We start from the raw sequence: 21498 nt of genomic DNA, 5'->3' as shown, positions 1-21498 counted from the left end.
GTAATAGAGAAACTTCTAGAAACCAAAAATATAATCACGAATAGTCAGCACAGATTTCAAAAGGGAAGGTCATGCTTGACCAACCATTATTGAATTCATTGAAGTAACAGAGTGTAGGCAAGGGCAATGTAATAGATGCGATATATTTGGATTTTCAAAAGGCACTGCATTGTAGACTCATGACTGTGGTCAGACTATGTGGAGTCAGGGGACAAGTAGCAGAAAACAGAGAGCAGAGGTTAAAGATAGTTACTCAAACTGGCTAAAGGTGGGAAGAGGTGTTTCACAAAGTTCAGTGCTGGGATCACTGTTATTCACCATATACATAAACGATTTGGACTGGGAAATCTGAAGTACAATTTCAAAATTTCTGGACGACACCAAATTGGGTGGGATAGTTAATACTGAGGAGGACTGTGACAAAATACAGGAAGACAACAGTAAACTTGCAGAGTAGGCATGTAATTGGCGAATGCATTTCAATATAGATAAGTGTGAGGTAGGAATAATTAGGATGCCACGTACTCCTTTGAAAATAGGAGTCTAAACAGGGTAGAGGAGTGAAGGGATTTAGGGTTATAGATTCACTAAAAGTAGCAACGCAGGTTAATAAAACCATTTTTTTAAAAAGCAAACCAAGCACTGGGGTTCATTTCTAGAGGGATAGAATTGAGAAACAGAAGTTATGCTAAACTTGTACAGAACCTTGGTTAGTCCACACTTGGAGTACTGTGAACAGTTCTGGTCTCCACACTATAAAAAGGATATAGAGGCACTGGAGAAGGTGCAAAAAAGATTTACTAGGATGATACCAGAAATGAGAGGTTATACCAGGAAAGATTGAATAGACTGGGGCTCTTTTCTCTACAAAAGAGAAGACTGAGGGGTGACCTGATAGAAGTCTTTGAGATTATAAAAGGGTTTGATAAGGTAAATGTAGAAAAGATATTTCCACTTGCAGGGGAGACCAAAACTAGGGGCCATAAATATAACATAGTTACTTATAAATCCAATCGGGAATTCAGGAGAAACTTCTTCACCCAGAGAGTGGTTAGAATGTGGAACTCACTACCACAAGGAGTATTTGAAGCAACTAGAATAGATGAATTCAAGGGGAAGCTAGATAAAGACATGAGGGAGAAGGGAATAGAAGGATATGTAGATAGTGTTCGATCAAGGTGGGAGCAGGCTCACATGGAGCATAAACACCGGCATGAACCCATTGGGTCGAATGGCCTGTTTCTGTGCACTTCTTTGTAAGGATGTCAAGGCCTTAGAGAGGGTGCAGAAGAGATTTAGTAGAATGGTACTAGGGATGAGGGACTTAAGTTATGTGGAGAGACTGGAGAAGTTGGGGTTGTTCTCCTTAGAACAGAGAAGGTTAAGGGGAGATTTGATAGAGGTGTTCAAAATTTTGAAAGGTTCTGATAACGTAAATAAGAAGAAACTTTCCAGTGGCAGAAGGGTCGGTAACCAGAGGGCACCTGATCGCCAAAAGAGCCAGAGGCGACATGAGGAAACATTTTTTTACGCAGCGAGTTGTAACTGTCTGGAATGCACTGCCTGAAAGGATTGTGGAAGCAGATTCAACAGTAACTTTCAAAAGGGAATTGGATAAATACTTGAAGGGGGAAGAAAATTGCGGGGCTGTGGGGAAAGAGCAGGGGAATGGGACTAATTGGATAGCTCTTTCCAAGAGCCGGCACTGGCACTATGGGCTGAATGGCCTCCTCCTGTGCTGTACCTACAGTAATACAATGATAAGTCGAGGCCCTTTTTCTGGGGAATCAAAGGTCCCAGCGTGGTGGGCATGAGGTGTAAGGTGATGGGCTGGAGGCCTGACCATTGCTAACGGGGGTATTAAAGGGAGCCGAACGCTGTGCTAATCCAGCAGCCAGAAACTGGTCAGGTGAATAGCCTGAACTCAAGTCTGTTACAGGAGTCATTAATTGGATTATGCTTAGCCAGTGGCATTAATGTCTTAGACAATTTTTTCTCCTCATCCCAGTAAGTGACAAAATTAACATTTCAACATGCAGTATTATTGTAATGTATTTTATTCCAGATTAATTTAGTTGACATGTAGTTTAGGTGTCAGCCTTGGCTCAGTGCTGGCACTCTTGCCTCTGCGTAAGAAAGTTGTGGGTTCAGGTCTCACTCCAGAGACTTGAGCCCATGGCCTAGGCTGACACCTTGTTGCATGACTGAAGGCGTGCTGCACTGTCTTTCGGATGAGATGTTAAACTGAGGCCCTGTCTCCCCTCTCGGGTGGACGCACACGATTCCGTGGCACGATTTCAAGAGCAGGGGGGTTCTCCCAGTGTTCTGACCAATATTTATCCCTCAACCAACATTACTGAAAAACAGATTATCTGGTCATTATCTTATTGCTGTTTGTGGAACCTTGCTGTGCTCAAATTGGCTGCCACGTTTCCTACACTACAACAGTGACTACACTTCCAAGATACTTTATTGACTCTAAAATACATTAAGTCATGAAAGGCACTACATAAATGCAAGTTCTTCTATTATAGTGAGAGAAACTTTCCTGTCTTTTTAATTTGAGCATACCTTAATTGTAATCTGTTATTACTTGGATTGTGACTGTAAATTATCTGCAGATTGTATCAAGGAATACCCTAGTTTCAGACTTCGAACCCAAATGTGCCTGACTTCATGTGACAATGCTCAAATTTATAAAAATAATCATCTGAATTTCCAAATTAACGTCTTTGAACCTGTTTATGTAAAATCATAGGTTACAGCACGGAAGAAAGCCATTCGGCCCATCGAGTCCGCGCCGGCTCTGTGCAAGAGCAATCCAGCCAGTCCCACTCCCCCGACCTATCCCCGTAGCTCTGCAAATGTTTTACTTTCAAGTACTTATCCAGTTTCCTTTTGAAGGCCATGATTGAATCCACCTCCACCACCTCCTCAGGCAGTGCATTCCAGATCCTAACCACTCACTGTGTGTAAAAAAAAAAGCTCATGTCACCTTTGGTTCTTTTGCCAATCACCTTAAATCTATGTCCTCTGGTTCTTGACTCTTCTGCCATTGGGAACAGTTTCTCTCTATCTAGACCCTTCAGGATTTTGAATACCTCCATCAAATCTCCTCGCAACCGTCTCTGTTCCAAGGAGAACCACCCCAGCTTCTCCAGTCTATCCACATAACTAAAGTCCCTCATCCCTGGAATCATTCTAATAAATCTCTTCTGCACCCTCAGTAAGGCCTTCACATCTTTCCTAAAGTGCATGACTGGACACAATACTCCAGTTGTGGCCGAACCATTTCCTTATTAAGGTTAACATAACTTCCTTGCTTTTGTACACTTTGCCTCTGTTTATAAAGCCCAGGATCTCGTATGCTTTTTTTAACAGCTTTTTCAACCTGTCCTGCCTCCTTCAAAGATTTGTGCACACATACTCCCAGGTCTCTGTTCCTGCATCCCCTTTAGAATTATACCTTTTAGTTTATATTACCTCTCCTTGTTCTTCCTGCCAAAATGTATCACTTCGAACCTCTGTTAAATTTCATCTGCCATGTATCTGCCCATTCCACCAGCCTGTCTATGTCCTCTTGAATTCTATTACTATCCTTCTCACTGTTTACTACACTTCCAAGTTTTGTATCATCTGCACATACACCCAAGTCCAAGTCATTAATATATGTCAAAAAAGAGCAGTGGTCCTAGTACCGACCCCTGAGGAACACTACTGAAATGGCAGAAAAGATTTCCGTACCCACGGTGCTTTCATATCAGAAGGAAATATCAAATGACACTATTCAAACTGGTGAGATAACATCATTAAAACTCAAACCAAATGTAGCCCAAAGAGAACTAAATTCTTAAAACACTTGCCATAAAATCTATTCTATACATTGAAATGGTGAATTTACAGTTTACACCAAATAACTATATTTAATTTTACAAAGGAAAAAGTTAAAACTGTTCATTACTGATACAGAATGCCCTTTACAGGTTTCAGACAATTTTGTCAATGATTAAGTCTGTTACTCTCATTCTTGATAATGCTATCTCCAGGGCATTAAGGAAAAAAAATGTATACCGAGCAATTCATAATTTGTGTTTTAAATTGTTGGGAGAATGTTTAAATTCAAGTAAATTGGTTTCTTTACTGAATCTTTTCTTATTTACTCTTCCACTTCCCCTCCCCTCGTAGCCAATAAATCTTACTCAGGGTATTAGGATGTTCACAAAGCCAAATGTCAAATTGCTTTGCAGAAGAGCTTAGTGATTTTTATATATAAAGAATATGCGACCAATATTAATTCCTTGGGGTTTGTAAGCATGTGTTGAGAGATCACGTGGTTGTCTAATAGAAACCAACTATAATAGTTATCTGTATATTACATGTTTACAAATTTCTAAATAGACAATTTAGATACCCCAACACAAAATCATAGTTAAATCTGTTTGGAGTTGTCAGATTTTACTTTGCAACAAATCATAGCAGGCAAAACTTACTTGGTATGTGTACCAGATGATTACAAAACATATTTGCAATTTCTGTATTAGCTTACAGATTTGTTCTCTTTGGTGTTGGTTTCTGCATTTCCCATCTCATCTTGTGCAGATCACTGTTGTGACTCAGAGCATCAAAGCTGGATTCAGCTGTATGCTTTGAATTCTAAATTGATCGTACAGGTACCAGTGATTTATTGCTCTACTGCCAGTAATCAAGACCTTAATGAGAGGAGAATGACTTCAGAAGTGTGGGTTGTTTTTAGGCAGCTTCAGTAATTGAAAATTTTCTAAGCAGTGTTTGCAGTTTGTGTTTTCTTTTCGCCCTTCTGATCGCACATATTGTAACTGAAAAGCACATTGGTGAACAGTTGATGCTCTTCCTTAGTGTTCTGCAATTTAATTTCTGTGTTTCCATTGTGTGGCTTCTAATATTTAAATAGCAGCTTACTTTTAACTTGTAGCATTAAAATTTGCTTGGCAAACCCAAAAGAACATGCTGAATATCAGCAGCAAAACATCTATTTTGATAAAATCTCCTTGAAGTTTTGTCTACTTTTTTTTTATGGACCAAGCTGAGAAACATTTGACTACTGTGCAAACAGCTGAAACATTCAGGACTTGTGGAGCAAAGGACTGGGAAGCGCACTATAGAAATTTACAGCACAGAAAGGCCATTCAGCTCATTGTGTCTGTGCTGACTTTTTGCTGGAGCAATGCAAAACTGTTCCCACTGCCCTTTTCTCCTCAGTCTTGTATCTTCCTTTGCTTCAGATAATTAATCTGCTGTTCCTTTTAAAAGATGTAGTCATCTCTGAGTTAACTATGCACATGGCAAAGCATCCATGCTTCAGCAATTCTCTGTTCAAAGAAATATCTCCAAACTTCACTCACTTTCTGTGACAATTTTAATTGACCCCTCAACACTGACTTCCTAATCAGAAGAAATAATCTTTTCCTCTTCATCTTGCCAAAATTCTTCATAATTTAAAAAAAAACAGTATTGGTCTTCTCTGCTTCAGTGGAAATAGTCCCAGAATCTCAAGGCTCTCCTCATAACTAATTTCTCAGCCCTGTTATTGTCCTAATAAATCTGCGCTATATGCTCTCTGGCTTTGATGTTCTTTCTATAATGGGGGATGCCCAAAACTGCACATAGTACTCTGTGGCCTAACTATTGCAGTGTACAAATTTATCCTAAACCCTTTGTTCTTGTACCCTATGCCCCTATTTATAAACCCAAACCCAAAATGCTATTGGCCCTTTCATAGCTTTATCTACGTGCACTTTCAGGGAATTGTGTATTTGAGTCCCTCTCTGTTCCTCTGCACTCTTCAGCATCTTTCCATTGAGGGTATACTTGCATTCATTGTTTTTCCCCCCAAAATGCATTATGCCACATTTCTCCACATTAAATTACATGTCACCAGCCTGCCCTTCTTGCTAACCTGTCTTCGTCCTCCTTTTGTCATCAGAAAAACTTAATATTATGTTCCTCATACCCAAGTTCAGATCGTGTATACATTGAGAACAAAAGTGAACTCCGAACTGACCCCTGGGCTCCAACCCATCTCCAATCCAACAAACAGAAGGAAAACTTGAAATGAAGAGAAATGAGTATTCATTTTTAGAATGTACTTTTAAAAACCTGATATTTTCTGTCCTATTTTGCTTCTTATTTCTCTGCATCATGCATGCACCTTATCCATTGTCTCAACAGAGCCACAGCTCAACTAGGGATTGTCATCACATTAGGATTTTCCATTTTTGATGCCAGTCAGGAGGCATATAAATAAGGTAGTGTTAAGATGTCAAAATAAACCACAGCCATGCTCGTGTCAAAGACCAAGAGAAGCAAGATCAACTTGCTAAGGAAAATGCAGCTTTGAACAAGTTGAAACTTTTGATGACTTCAGGCAAAAACAATGCTTTTTGCAGTCACTATCTACAAGAAACATTTTTTTTAAATTTTATGAATGAGAGATGACTGTTCAATCTCATTTCTAAAAAAAAATAGATTCTATTACTTCAATTTCCTGCAATGAAAACCACAGCATTTAGACATGGCCAAACATTACTCAGTTCAACCAGAGAACATTCTATCTGTTAGCTTGTAGCGCGATTTCCTCTAATGGTTGCATCACTGCAGAATTTTAATCATGAAAGTTACGGATCTGCAGATGCTCAGTCATCCTTTGGGAAGAAGCTTTCCATATTATTTGGGCAAGTTCATAAAGTAGCTTGAGAATCTTCCAAGTTGAATCTCCTTACAGAGGGATATTGCTTCATGTGCTAAATAGACAAAATACAGAACCCATTGCTAAGCTATGGGGCTCATCGTACACACATCTGGGTAAACTGAGAATGGTGGTCATCTGCATTCTCCCTATTCCATTACTGCATTTCCTCCCCATCTTTGTCCCATGTATCTTTTTTCATTATAATGCAAGTAAACTTAAGTCACACGTGTAGTTAAGTTTTAAGAAACTCATCTGAATTTTGTTTACTGACTTGCTGTCCATTTAATGCTCTGCTGTGACCGGTTCTTGTTTTCAGAAAATTAGTGGATGTCCTGTGGCATTGCTCATGGTGCGATGGAGATAATGATATTACAAGAGTAGGAGTTTGTAAAGTGTACTCATCATTGCTGAAAGGACTTGGCAAGAGATTTGAGAGGTGTGCCCACAGACAGTGAAGTAATTACTTTTTGATGAAGCCCTGAGAAATTAGAGCCAATTAAAACTTTATGTAACGGATGCTTCTTATATAACAACCACATGCTAGTTGCTGGACATGCTGTGTAATACATAATATATTAGAAATGCTGCTTTATGGAAATGAAATGAGTAAAAATGGATTTGTCAGAAGTGTTAGAGCAGGTTTTGGAAGTGGTCAGACTGGGATATGGCAGTGGTTGGAGACTAATTTGGCGGGGTTGGTGGGTGTGGAAGATACGAGCATAGGGGAACCAGGATTTGGAAGTGTTGAGGGGGCGAATTGCCGTGTGGGAGGGGAACCCTGGGGGATGGGAGAGAGTGGATGGTGGAATTTGAGCGCTAGGGTATTGTCACATTTGGGGGAGGGGATCTGGTAGCATTTTTGGGCGACAGGAAATCCCCCCCCCCCACCCCCCAAGAAGTTTTGCAACATTACTTTTCCAACATTGAGCTAGGAAATCTGTTTTAGCGATTTTTAAGTGCTTAGTAGGCTTATACTCTAATTACTGTCTTGCCAATTACAGTAAAAATGCACCTTGCATTTTAAAAAAAACAAGACAGGGATTCTAGCTGAAACACCCTTGCAGGGTCTCTATTGTTGCAGAACAAGCCTATAGCTGCATTCCAGTCAGAGACCTGGGAAATGGCTTTAAGTTGTTTGAAGCACTTACTGCATTTTTACTAAGACAGCGTAGTAAGTGCTTCAAATAACTTAAAGCTGCTTGCTGAGGCTAAAGGGTTTTGTTTGGGTAGGGGGTACGATTTAGGTGTTTGGGTGGAATGCCCAGGAGTGGGTGTGATGGGAGGCAGAGAGGCTTGGAGCTTGCATCAGGTGAGAGGCCTCATTTTGACAGCTCTCAGGTGGTGCTGAAGAGATCTGTACCACAGCACCAATTAATTTAGAGACTGAGCCTGGATCTTAATTAGAGGCAAGTATAACAAATAGATAAGTTTTAATGTGTTGGACAGGTGTGATGGAAGTGAGCAGTATGTTTTAATGTATTATAGATATGGAATCTTCCATGGAATTGCTCATGAATAAAAACATGTGTATTTTTTGTCTCCCACAGTTGAGATAGACAAATACTTCTCTTACTCTCACATACCAATTATTTTTCATATGTTTGCATAAATAATTCTGCATGTTATGCTGTAGTTGCATAAATGAACAGCACCTTGTATATAGTTTTTTTCCCTGCTACTTACCTCAAATAGAGTTTGTTATGCAGCACATTGTTTTCATGTTTTTAAAAAAAATTGTTACTTTCTAAATATTCATCTGAGTGTTAAAGGTTTACCTGGCTTTTAGTGTTGTCAGCCTTATTCCATTACTAACTGGAGGGAGAGGGAAGGAATCAGGATTACAGTGAGCTTTTTTACACTTTGTGACTAACCAGTCTTGATGTTAGTCGTTGTGATTTTAAAAATCCTGGTCTCCCCATCCCCTCCAAAATGTGGTGAGTATTAGACTCATAATGGAGGCGGCTTTGGTCTGGAAGTTTTATTCAGAGTGCTTACTTACAGTGACAAAGATAATTCTGGGAGTTCTGTCCTCTAAATACTGCGGAAACAAGGTAACAACTAGAAAGATTTTCAAAAAATATTTTGAGTAATTTTGTTGGCACTTGCTAGTTGTTTTATTGGTAGCTGTTGGTTGATTGATAAGTTGGTTGACTGGATTGTTGGTTCTTGATCGGTAGTTCGCGTTTCTGCTTTGGAATGATGTGTTGCCTCACTGTTAAGTTGTGATTTGTTGCTGTTCTGTGCGTATGAAATTTCATCACACTTTGAATTTGTCACACAGCTAACAAGCTGTAAACAGCCATTTAATATAACTAAAGTTGCTTTTTTGGAGAAAATTACCTCAAAGTTCAGTTTATGCTTTACTTTGAGGATACTTACTGGGAGAAAAACAGTAAATAAACACATGGTGGCTTTATTGCACCTAATTATGTAATTTACTTCAGGAAAAAATATAAAACTTCATGGTTTATATGTTTTATGTACCAAAAGCAATTGTTGCATCATAGGCTTTTTTGCTGGATGGCAATATGTGCGGCATAAAACAGCAGATCCTGGAATGCTTAGTTGCCTTGTAGTGCCAATATGAAGAGTGGAGAGACTAGCCATATTTGATGTGGTCTGTAACCAGTTAGGAGGAACCAAAGCATCAGCAGAAAAAAATTGTCAACAAAGCTAAACCCAATAATTTGAGCTCCAGGCAGACACTCCAAATTGAGCCCTAGACTTCAGACAGTGGAGTCGGCCTTTGTGAAAAATTGTTTTCCAGGATTTACAACGTAATTCAAGCAACTCTAGTAAGTATGAGCATTTTATTTTGGATTGTTTAATATATATGGGATCTTGCATTCTAAATTTTACTCAGATAAAAATTTTCTGATAGCTGAAAAATTAAGATGATTGCTCCAACCAAGTTCACATTAATTTGAGTGATCGGTTTCTGCTAATTGACAGTGTGGGATTGGTAGTCTTGGAAATCGAAGAACAATTTTCTTAGTTTCTGCTGATTGCTTTTCATCGGAACTTGCCAATTGAATCAAACTGCTTTTGATTTGTTGACATCTAGTCAATCAGATATTTGGCTGAAAGGAGCACTTCTCTGCTAAGCTCCCCATCACTTATTTTTGCCTTCCAGACGTATGACAATTTAAGGTGTGATGCCTCTGAGGCTACACTTTCAAGTTTGACACCTTTGAAAGATGTAAAGTGCCAGCAGATGCAAGACTTATTATAATAGACATGATGTGGAGATGCCGGTGATGGACTGGGGTTGACAATTGTAAACAATTGTTGACAATTGTAAACAATTTTACAACACCAAGTTATAGTCCAGCAATTTTATTTTAACTTCACAAGCCTCCGAAAGCTTGTGAAGTTAAAATAAAATTGCTGGACTATAACTTGGTGTTGTAAAATTGTTTACAATTATTATAATAGATAAATGGATTGTTGACTTGTCTTATTGTCCTGTAGAGTTGTGAATTGTTTTGCAGATGATAAGTTTTTTCATTTGTCCTGGATATGTGATATTGGCTGCTGTATTGCTGTTGCTTGAGATATTGTAAACCACAAGTAATGTTGGGACAGATGAAGGCTTCACTAAATTTTAGAGGACTTTTTGCTTTGTTTTAACCCTATTGAATTAGATGTCCAACACTGTCTTCTCAGAATGAACAGTGATAATTTGAAAACTGGTATTTAATATTTAAGACTGAGAGCTGGCTAAAATTGAAGACTTTTATCCCATCTATTTTGGCTGGATTCAAACAGAGATGGGATTCGATTTCCAAGGCTACCAATCCCACACTGTCAATTAGCAGAAACCGATCACTCAAATTAATGTGAACTTGGTTTGAGGCACCATCTTAATTTTTCAGCTAGCGGAAAATTTTTATCTGAGTAAAATTTAGAACGCAAGATCCCATATATATTAAACAATCCAAAATAAAATGCTCATACTAGAGTTGCTTGAATTAGAGATGGAAGGGCATGTTCTCACCCCATATGCTAAATGACCCGACATTTTAAAAGGGAGCCGTGGCAACTTAACAGCAAGTCTATTGCGATTTAAATGTGAATTTTGAGACCTGATGAAGAAAGATATTAAATCTCAACCCCCCCCCCCCCCCCTCCCATTAACTTTTCACTTTTTTGGTGTTGCCTTTTAATTTTGCAAGATCAGATGCACACTGAAACAGAACACTAACTATTGTATACTAACAATCTGTGTGTGATAAGCGTGGGAGGGTAAGTAGTGCTCGTGATTCTGATGCTGAGTTAGCTTTAGGACTGGTATTTAACTCCATGCTGCCAAAGCTTAAATTTTATTTTAGTTAACAGTTTTTATAAAATTTGTTTTAAAATGAGAATCAAAACCACTACTTGAGGTCTATCATACAGTCAAAAAGCCCTTTTGTGTTTTGAAATTACATGCTGTAAAGTGATAGTTCCCAACTGTGCCTCTTCTAAAGAAGAATAATTAACTCCAATATTTTGCTCCCCTCCCAAACAATCTTGCCTCTTATTGGTGAATACTTGTGATGTAAAGGAAGCATTGCTTAGCCTTGTATTATGAAGAATATGCAAGTATTATTGCATATAGTTACATTGATATACTCTGGAAGTCTTTTACTTGTTTAAGCCTCTTTATTCAGGCAAAGCCTCTATGGGGGAAATTTCGTTACGGCATTTTGCATTTCATAATTGATGTGCTGCTTTGTGAATTAACAAAAAGATGCTGATTCCCTCAAATACTGCTAAACTTATCCCTGTGATGAAGTATTACGTAGTCAAAACCCTCTGCGAAAAGAAATTTCTCCTAACCTCTGTCTGCACTCTTAATGACAATTTTAAATTGATGACCCCTCATCACTGACTCCTGAATCACAGGAAATAGACCTTCATTATTCTCTCCAATAAAACCTTCATAATTTTAAAAACTTAAATTAAAGCTGCTCCTGGCTTTTATCGTCCAAGTAGCAATAGTCCTGGTATTTCAGGTCTCTCCATATAACTCATTTCTCATCCCCGTTATTGTCAGAGTTCATTTACGCTGTACATTCAATGGCAGAAATGTTGACGTTAGGAACTGTTCACAGAAGTTCAGGTGTAGAGTTAACCATTAGGTTTGTTGGAGCATGAGTTAAGCGGTGGAAAATTGGTACATTTCCTGTTACATTACAATTTTCCCTCTCTTTGATCCCAGAGTGCCAATGTCAAGTGTGTAAAACATCCCACTTTATTACAGTTGCTTCTAGCTGTATTTTGATCTCACCTGTAACTTCAAAAAAAAAACTTTGAGTATGTATGATAATGATCAAAGCTTGCCATTTAAATTATATACTTTTACACTTGATGAACTGTTGATCACAGATTGAAATTATGAGTTTTTAATAGTAGTGTCCACACTTTGACTGAATGTTGCTTGGGTGCATACTGTGGAGCCTCGCAAGTTATGTATAAGGTTTATATAGCGCCTTTCATGTCCTCAGGATATCCCAAAGCACTTCACAACGTGTGAACTACTTTTGAAATATAGTCTTTGTAATGTAGGCAAATGTGACAGCTAATTTCTGCTCAACAAGGTCCCACAAGCAGCTTTGAGATAAATTATCTGATACTCTGTTTTAGTCTTGATTTAATATCTCATTTGAAAGATGGCATCTTCAGCAAAGCAGTATTCCCTCAGCACTGTGCTAAAGTGTCAGCCCAGGATATATGTTCAAGTCTCTGGAGTGAGATTTGAACCCATGACCTTCTGACTCAGAGGTGAGAGTGTTACCACTGAGCCAAGGCTTACACCTAATTCCCTGCCAGCACAGGGAATTGAGTGTCAGCCTTGGCTCAATGGTCTGCCTCTAATACTCTACCTCGAATGGCGGAGGCATGATGCTCGTTAGACCATAGTCAGAGCAGGGTGCAAACTGGGACATAAGGCTGGTGAAGATTATAGAGGTAAGTTGGAGTGAGGCCACGGGTTGAAGATTTTGAAGTCTATATGTTGGGGGGTATGGGTAGGGAGTTAGTGAAAGTTGTCAAGTGCAACATTGATCAGTATGTGGGACTTTGTGCAGGATAGGTTATGCTTTGCAGAGTTCCAGAAAAGTTGGAATTTATGTAGAAGAATCATAGGTTACAGCAGGGAAGGAGGCCATTCGGCCCATCAAGTCCTTGCCGGCTCTATGCAAGAGCAATCCAGTTAGTCCCTCTCCCTTGCCCTATTCCTGTAGCCCTGCAATTTTTTTCCTTTCAAGTACTTATCCTAGAATAGAACTGGGGAGAAAGGTGATGAGAGCATTGGAAAAATTATGTCTTGGGGACAACAAAAGAAAATAGGAAATGCAGGAGGAGCTCTTTTTTACCAGAAGGGTGGTAACTGTGGAACAGAATACTGGTATTGTGGTGAAATAAGAAACCGTAATGGGTTTCAAGAAGGAACTACAAGGATTCTTGTCAACAAATGGGCTTCAGCACCAAGGCAATACTGTGGATTGGTGGGCTGTGTGAACCAAAGGTCTTCTAGCTGCAACTGTTATGTTTTTTTTTATTCGTTCATGGGATGTGGGCGTCGCTAGCGAGGCCGGCATTTATTGTCCATCGCTAATTGCCCTTGAGAAGGTGGTGGTGAGCTGCCTTCTTGAACTGCTGCAGGGTGCGTGGTGAAGGTTCTCCCACAGTGCTGTTAGGAAGGGAGTTCCAGGATTTTGACCCAGCGACGATGAAGGAATGGCGATATATTTCTAAGTCGGGATGGTGTGTGACTTGGAGGGGAACGTGCAGGCGGTGTTGTTCCCACGTACCTGCTGCTCTTGTCCTTCTAGATGGTAGAGGTTGCGGGTTTGGGAGGTGCTGTTGAAGAAGCCTTGGCGAGTTGCTGCAGTGCATCCTGTGGATGGTACACACTGCAGCCACAATGCGCCGGTGGTGAAGGGAGTGAATGTTTAGGGAGGTGGATGGGGTGCCAATCAAGCGGGCTGCTTTGTCCTGGATGGTGTCGAGCTTCTTGAGTGTTGTTGGAGCTGCACTCATCCAGGCAAGTGGAGAGTATTCCATCACACTCCTGACTTGTGCCTTGTAGATGGTGGAAAGGCTTTGGGGAGTCAGGAGGTGAGTCACTCCCACAGAATACCCAGCCTCTGACCTGCTCTTGTAGCCACAGTATTTATATGGCTGGTCCAGTTAAGTTTCTGGTCAATGGTGACTCCCAGGATGTTGACGGTGGGGGATTTGGCGATGGTAATGCCGTTGAATGGCATGGGGAGGTGGTTGGACTCTGGAGATGGCCCTTGTCTGGCACGAATGTTACTTGCCACTTATGAGCCCAAGCCTTGATGATGTCCAGGTCTTGCTGCATGCAGGCTCGGACTGTTTCATTATTTGAGGGGTTGCGAAGAGAACTGAACACTGTGCAATCATCAGTGAACATGCCCATTTCTGACTTTATGATGGAGGGAAGGCCCTTGATGAAGCAGCTGAAGATGGTTGGGCCTAGGACACTGCAGCAATGGCCTGAGGCTGAGAGGATTGGCCTCAAACAACCACTACCATCTTCCTTTGTGCTCGGTATGATTCCAGCCACTGGAGAGGTTTCCCCCTGATTCCCATTGACTTCAATTTTACTAGGGTTCCTTTGTGCCACACTCGGTCAAATGCTGCCTTGATGTCAAGGGCAGTCACTCTCACCTCATCTCTGGAATTCAGCTCTTTTGTCCATGTTTGGACCAAGGCTGTAATGAGGTCTGGAGCCGAGTGGTCCTGGCGGAACCCAAACTGAGCATCGGTGAGCAGGTTATTGGTGAGTAAGTGCCGCTTGATAGCACTGTCGACGACACCTTCCATCACTTTGCTGATGATTGATAGTAGACTGATGGGGTGGTAATTGACTGGATTGGATTTGTCCTCCTTTTTGTGGACAGGACATAACTGGGCAATTTTCCACATTGTCGGGTAGATGCCAGTGTTGCAGCTGTACTGGAACTAGCTTGGCTCGAGGCGCAGCTAGTTCTGGAGCACAAGTCTCCAGCACTACAGCCGGGATGTTGTCGGGGCCCTTAGCCTTTGCTGTATCTTTTTTGTTACTTTATGTATGTTATTTGAATTTGTGCCATGGTAAAATTAAAGAAGAGCGGGGGAGTTCTCCCGGTGTACTGGCCAACATTATCCTTCAATCGTCATCACTAAAAAAGATTAACTAGTAAGTGCACTCCATTGCTGTATGTGGGACCTTGCAGTGCACAAATTGGCTGCCATATTTCTGTACATTACATCAGTGAGTATGCTTCAAAAGTACTTTATTGGCTGTGAAGTGCTTTGGGACATCTTGAAACATTAAAGGCACTGTATAAATGCTTTATTATACAATGAGTTCTTGTCTTCAGATGTTGATGTTAATTAAAGAACTTGGTTTGGAAATCCCCGTCCCATAAATTTTGGATAGTTTCTGTCTTTCGACACTAAACAAGAAACTGAAAGGTGGTGATTGATGTAAAAAAACATAGTGAATCGAAAAAGAAGTGCTGCGTAAGATTAGAAAACTGGAACATCATTATTGTTTCACATCGTGATTAGTTATAGAATATTCAAATCTTTTTACAAAAGCTGCATTCTTGTTTTTTTTTATATGTGGTACATATGTATGTGTTTATCTCTTTACATTAATTAGCATTATTGTTTTTTGGTTTAAATCTTAATCAGATAGCTTCTCCCCATGGTTGGCAAGATTTGATGGTAAAATGCAGAAGTAGTATAATGAGGGATTTTCCCTTAACCACTGTAGTTCTGTAATTAAAATATGTTCACTAAGTGGACTTTATGTACTACAGCTGCTCTTTTTCTCAGCCATGATAACATATGGATGTATGTTAAAGGTTTTCAATATTAGGTTCTTCACTGTAATTGCAGAGAAACAGCTGCAGATAACTAGTTCTACCAATTTTTTTTAAGCTGAAATAAAACTAGATTTTAACTGACCTTATTTCATACCACTCCTGCTGAAAGTAAAAAAACTAAATTGTAGGTCTGTATTACTGTGTTTCTGTACCTTCTTGGAGCCTGATGGTGGTGCTATTTTACCACTTTGGATATAAACTCCAATTTATTTCTTGTGGCAAAATCTTGCCTTCTAGAATATGTTCCAAATACTCATGAAAACCTTGTTATTCCCCATGGCCAGGACACATGGAAAACCGTTCTGCGCCATGGGATCTTTTGTGTCCACCTGAATAGATAGATGATGCCTCAGTTTAACTTTGCATCTGAAAGACAACAACTGTGACAATCAGCAGTTGATCAGTACTGCACTGAAGTGTCAGTCTAGATTATGTGCTCAGGTTTTGAGTGGGGTTTGAACATTCAATCTTCTGAGTCAGAGGCCAGATACTACAATTGAACCAAACTGGCACAAATTCATTGTTAATAAAAAAAAAAAGATGGCTTAATTGCTGATATTACTGGCCTGAGGAAAGATGCACTGAAAAACTGTTGCTTTGATCTGCATGATGTTTGGTACTTGCATATTTTCACATAAAACTTTGGTTTTGACTATTGATGTACGTGACTGATATGCATTGTAATTGTGTAATGACAGTTCATACCTGTTCAGTTTCTGTAATATGTCCTAGGGAAGGAAGTCTTTACATCTGACATATATTTAAAGGGAAAACAAATGTTCACTGAAGAGTTGGTAGATAGGTATTAAATTATACTTTTGTGAGTTCACTAAACCTGTCAGAGTACATTATATTGTGTAGTTCATTTTTTATATGAATAATTCCTGTAATGTCACCGGAGTCTTCCTAACTGCTGTGATTAGTACCGTAAACAAATTGATTTTTCCTGTTGTTCCGTATACTGTCAGTAAATGTTGAGCTTGCTTTTGTTGAATTTATTCACCTAGTCACAGAGCATAAATAAAATGTTAAGTTCAAACTTGGAGAGCACTGGGTGACATTAGGTCAGTATACTGTCCTGCAACCTGGGTTTGAATTGTGCTCTTGTTGGTAGGATGAAATTCTGCTTTCTCTGTTAACTTGAGGGTTGTATATAAAAAGAATATGGGCTTTAACCCAGTTCTCTGTGGGTCTGCTGCACCCATGGCATAAAACTGTCTGGTATTTTGTTTAAATTGGCACTATCCAGGTAATCTCAATCACAAAGACCATAAAGATAGGTACAGCGGGGGGGAAGACTTGCATTTATATAGAATCTTACCACATTTCTCATTACATAGAATTACACAGCACAGAAACAGACCATTTGGCCCAACACGTCCATGCCCATGTTTATGCTCCACATGAACCTCCTTCCTCCCTATTTCATCTAATCCTATCAGCATATCCTTCTATTCCTTTCTCCCTCATGTGTTTACCTAGCTTCCCCTTAAATGCATCTATACTAGTCACCTCAACTACTACTCATGATAGTGAGTTCCACATTCTAACCACGCTCTGGGTAAAGAAGTTTCTCCTGAATTCGCTATTGGATTTATTAGTGACTATCTTTATATTTATGGCCCCTAGTTCTCACCTGCCTCGCATGTGGAAACATCTTCTGTCCCAAACCCCTTTCACAATCTTGAAGACCTCTAGCAGGTCACCCCTCAGTCTTTTTGCTAGAGAAAAGAGCCACAACCTGCTCAATCTATCCTGATAGGTATAAACTCTTAGTTCTGGTATCATCCTAGTAAATGTATTTTGCACCTTCTCCAGTGCCTCTATATCCTTTTTATAACAGAGACTAGAACTGTGCACAATACTTCCAAGTGTTGCCTTACCACGGTTTTATACAAATTTAACATCATTTCTCTGCTTTTCAATTCTATCTCTCTAGAAATGAACTCCAGTGCTTGTGTGTGGCTACTTTTAATGATTTGTGTATCTGTACCCCCAGATCCCTCTGCTCCTCTACCCCATTTAGACTCTTATTATCCAAGCAGTATGTGGCCCATTTATTCTTCCTAACAAAATGTAACACCTTACACTTATCTATATTGAAATTCATTTGCCAATTACATGCCCATTCTGCAAGTTTATTAATATCTTCCGGTATTTTGTCGCAGTCCTTGGGATTAACTCTGCCCCCTAATTTGGTGTCGTCCACACATTTTCAAAGTATTTCATATACAATGGATTAACAAAAATAGAACATTAGCACTGCAGAGAGTGCTCTACTGAGGCTTAGATTAAGACACATTATTGGAGCAGAGTTAAGGGAGCTTATTGTGCATCTGACCGTGATGCACTTAACTAGAATGTGATGCTAATGCACAGTGTCCAAAATGGCAAATTGATTGGGAGGGAAAGAACTGCTTAAGGGGGAATTACTACTGAAAAATCTCTCCTGATCTGAATTCTACGGTAGCTGTCACTGGTTTCTTAACAGAACTCTTTTCTCTCATCAGGGACAGCAGCAGCGACAGTGATTCCAGCTCATCCAGTAGCAGCAGTGGCAGTAGTAATAGCTCTTCCAGCAGCGGTTCAAGCAGTTCAAGTGGAAGTAGCAGCAGCAGCAGTAGTAGTAGTGGTAGCAGTAGCAGGAGTTCCTCTTCGAGTCCTCAGAAAAAAAGAGGCAGATCACCAAGGAATACCAGCAGGAGAAAAGAGGAAAGGCACTTTGAGAGAAGAGACAGAATTTTCTCGCATGGGGACCACCGAATGAGGATATCTGATCGAGAAAGAAGGGATGAAAAATCTACTATCAGAGAAGAAAGACGCTCAGATATCAAAGAACCGGGCTGGCCAAGGGATAGAAGGTCAGAGAGTAACAAAAGACGACGTTCTCCAGAGAGCTCTTGGAGAGAACCTTCAAGAAGCCGTAGTCCTCAGGAGATAAGGCGAAGATACAGCCCTGATTCAAGGAGCAAAATTGGGGATGATAGGAATAGAAGACACAGAAGAAAATCTAATAGTTCTTCTCCCAGGCAACAAAGGAGGGAATACAGGTCCAATTCCAGAAGTCCTCGTCGGTCAACAAGGAAAGAGGCGACTACTTCTAAGTTTAGTAGTAGATTAGAAAAAGCTGATAGCCACAAAAGAAGCCCAGAGAGTAGGGACAAGAGAATATCTAAGGACACTCGTCCAACCAGTAACAGGAGTAGTTTACAGCTGGAGGAAAGTACACGTCGAGCACGTTCTAGAAACTATAGCCCTTCAAGATCAAGGCAATTCCGTCCTAGTCTTGAATCAAAGGAGAAAAGCAGCGATGGCAGAAATCGAAAATCAGATAGCTCATCTTGTAGTCCCCACGGAGGAGATTTTAAAAGTTCAAAGAGTCCTGATTCACATTCTTCAAATGTTAAACTCGACTCCCAGAAAAGCAATAAACTAGTGGAATCTGACCCAGGGAGAAGGAAAGAAGAATGTATTGTTGCACAAGAGAGAGGGAATACTTCAGAAAATCCAGACAGTCATGAGCCAGGCACACAATCACCAAGTGATGGAAGGCAACTGCAGTCTGCAGTGAGCTCTGTTAGAGAATGTTCTAGAAATAATAGCCCTGAAAGTACAAAGCAAAAATTGCCAAGTCCCTCTTCAAGAAGTCGAGGTGATGAACTTGAATGTGCTCCTCGAACACAGCAACCAAAACCTGATGGTTCACGTTGTTCAAGTGAAAGAGAGGCACACAAGTCAGAGTCAGAAAGTCCCAGATCATCGCATAATGAAATCCCCGATTTTCAAAAAAGCAGAATGGTACTACCAGATTGTCTGGAAGAAAGTAAAACCCCTACAGTGCAGGAAGAAGACAAGCAAGAACCAAGTCCTAACCAAGGAAAAGAAAATTGGCCTGAAAACATTCATTCCACAAGCAATATAACTCTAACCTGCTCTGCTACAGGTTCTGGGAAAGATTTGTCTGCAAATGTCAGTAATAAAGAATCAAAATGTAAAGCTCTTGATTTGGGGAGTAATAAAGATAGTAGGAGTAGAAATTCCTCTAAGAGTTCAAGAGGAAGGTCATCCAGCACGTCATCTTCCTCGTCTTCGTCCTCCTCCTCCACTACCTCTTCCTCATCGTCGTCATCATCCTCGTCGTCCTCATCAACATCCAGTGAAGAAGAGAATAATGATAAACCTGGCTCTGATTTAGAACAACCTACATCACTACACAGGCGTGAGAAGAAAGGATCTAATTCAGAGACCTCACCACTGCATGCAAATACCAATAGTGGGAGAGGCAGTACAGATGGTAAAGAGGAGGAGAGGTTTGAAGACTTTGAGTCATCTGATGAAAAAAGGACACTTTGTCCTGCAGACAGTACTGGGAAGATACCTTCTCGGAGTCATAGTCCTTTACAAGAGCAACCCCAATGCCCAACTTCACATGATACAATATATGGAAATCAAATATCTGCTTCTAAGGAAATACAAAATCCTGATGGCGTATCTTCTAGTGAAAAGAAACATGATTATAAAACAGATTCAGACAGTTCAGAATCCTCTCCCGTTAGGGCTACACCCAGTTCTCAAAAAGTTAGAAAGTCTCTGTCAGATTCAGAAAGAATAGATGAAAGCTGCCAAAAAGTAAGCCTTGAAAATAAGGAACCAGACAGTACTTTGTCATCTGATCCAATGGGTGACAAGGACCTGCAAACTGTCGAAAGCTCTGAGATGGAAAATGCAAATATCCAGAGTCCACATGTATCCAGTCAAAGACAGCAGAGTCCTATTTTGGACAGTGGGGATGTAAAGGAAAAAACCTCTCTTCAGAAAAAGAGGCAAAGATCATCATCTTCCTCTGAGAGGAGGGATGATTATGGGTCTGGATCGGAGGATCCTGGGTCACCTCCTCACAAAATAACATCCAAGGGTTACAGTCCTGGTTTGAGGAAGGCATCAGGACGTTCTCGTTCATCTTCATCACAAGAGCAGGAGGAAGAGGAAGAAAAAGGGAGCAGAGGACCAAGGGATGGGTCAGGTACTGTGACTTTTGATTGAATAAGTAATCTAATATCCAAAGTTTTTAGTTTAAAAATTAAAAATGCACCTTCAGGCATAATAGCTCAGAATTTGGGTTTGTATTCAGAATTTTGTGTGAGAGAAATCAGTGATCCGATGTAAGTTGAAACAGTTTAAAAACTTGGGAATCAGAGGGAACCAAGCAGTGCTGGTTAAGCCCATTTAATTCTCTCCCTCACAAAATTATCTAGGACTGAACAGGGCACATTTTGTCGTACAACTAATAAATATTATATAATACCATAATATGTGGTCAAAATGAAGACAATTGCTCACTTAATCACCAAACAGAACTTTATTCTTGGAACTACAAAAACAGAAGTAAATGTTCAATTTTCCATAGCCTAAGTCAGTTCAGAAATAGAGTATATCAACCTTTTGTTTCAACTTAATATAGCATATCATTAATCAGTTTCGAGGATTACAGTACATACTTGGCAGAGTTAGTGTTTTTAAGTGTTTTATAAGTCTTTTACTGTCACAGTCGAAGAGGAGGTAGTTGAGATACTAGATGGGCTAAAAATTGATAGAGGTGGTACTAGAAAGGCTAGCTGTATTTAAAGTAGATAAGTCAACAGGTTCAGATGGGATGCATCCCAGGTTGCTGAGGGAAGTAAGGGTGGAAATTGTGGAGGTACTGGCTATAATCTTCCAATCATCCTTAGATACAGTTTTCCAAGAGTGTAAGGATAAACCCATCAATTACAGGCCAGTCTGTGGCGGGGAAGCTTTTAGAAACTAATCCTTGACAAAATTAACAGCCACTTGGACAAGTGTGGATTAATAAAGGAAAGCCAACACTGATTTGTTCAAGGCAAATCG

The 21498-nt window shown here is 40.0% G+C and overlaps 1 protein-coding gene across 2 annotated transcripts in view; it reads left to right on the top strand.

Annotated features, from left to right (window-relative positions):
- cwc22 (CWC22 spliceosome associated protein homolog) overlaps positions 1-21498 on the top strand; it is a 99793-nt gene that overhangs the window by 4573 nt on the left and 73722 nt on the right. For both annotated transcript variants that reach the window (XM_067987660.1, XM_067987659.1), the window contains exon 2: positions 18123-20635. In XM_067987660.1, the coding sequence (XP_067843761.1) occupies positions 18123-20635 (2513 nt within the window). The remainder of the gene's footprint in view (positions 1-18122; positions 20636-21498) is intronic.

Source organism: Heptranchias perlo, chromosome 7 (genome assembly GCF_035084215.1).
Source record: "Heptranchias perlo isolate sHepPer1 chromosome 7, sHepPer1.hap1, whole genome shotgun sequence".
NCBI lineage: Eukaryota > Metazoa > Chordata > Chondrichthyes > Hexanchiformes > Hexanchidae > Heptranchias > Heptranchias perlo.
This window is presented reverse-complemented; position numbering and strand designations above follow the sequence as displayed.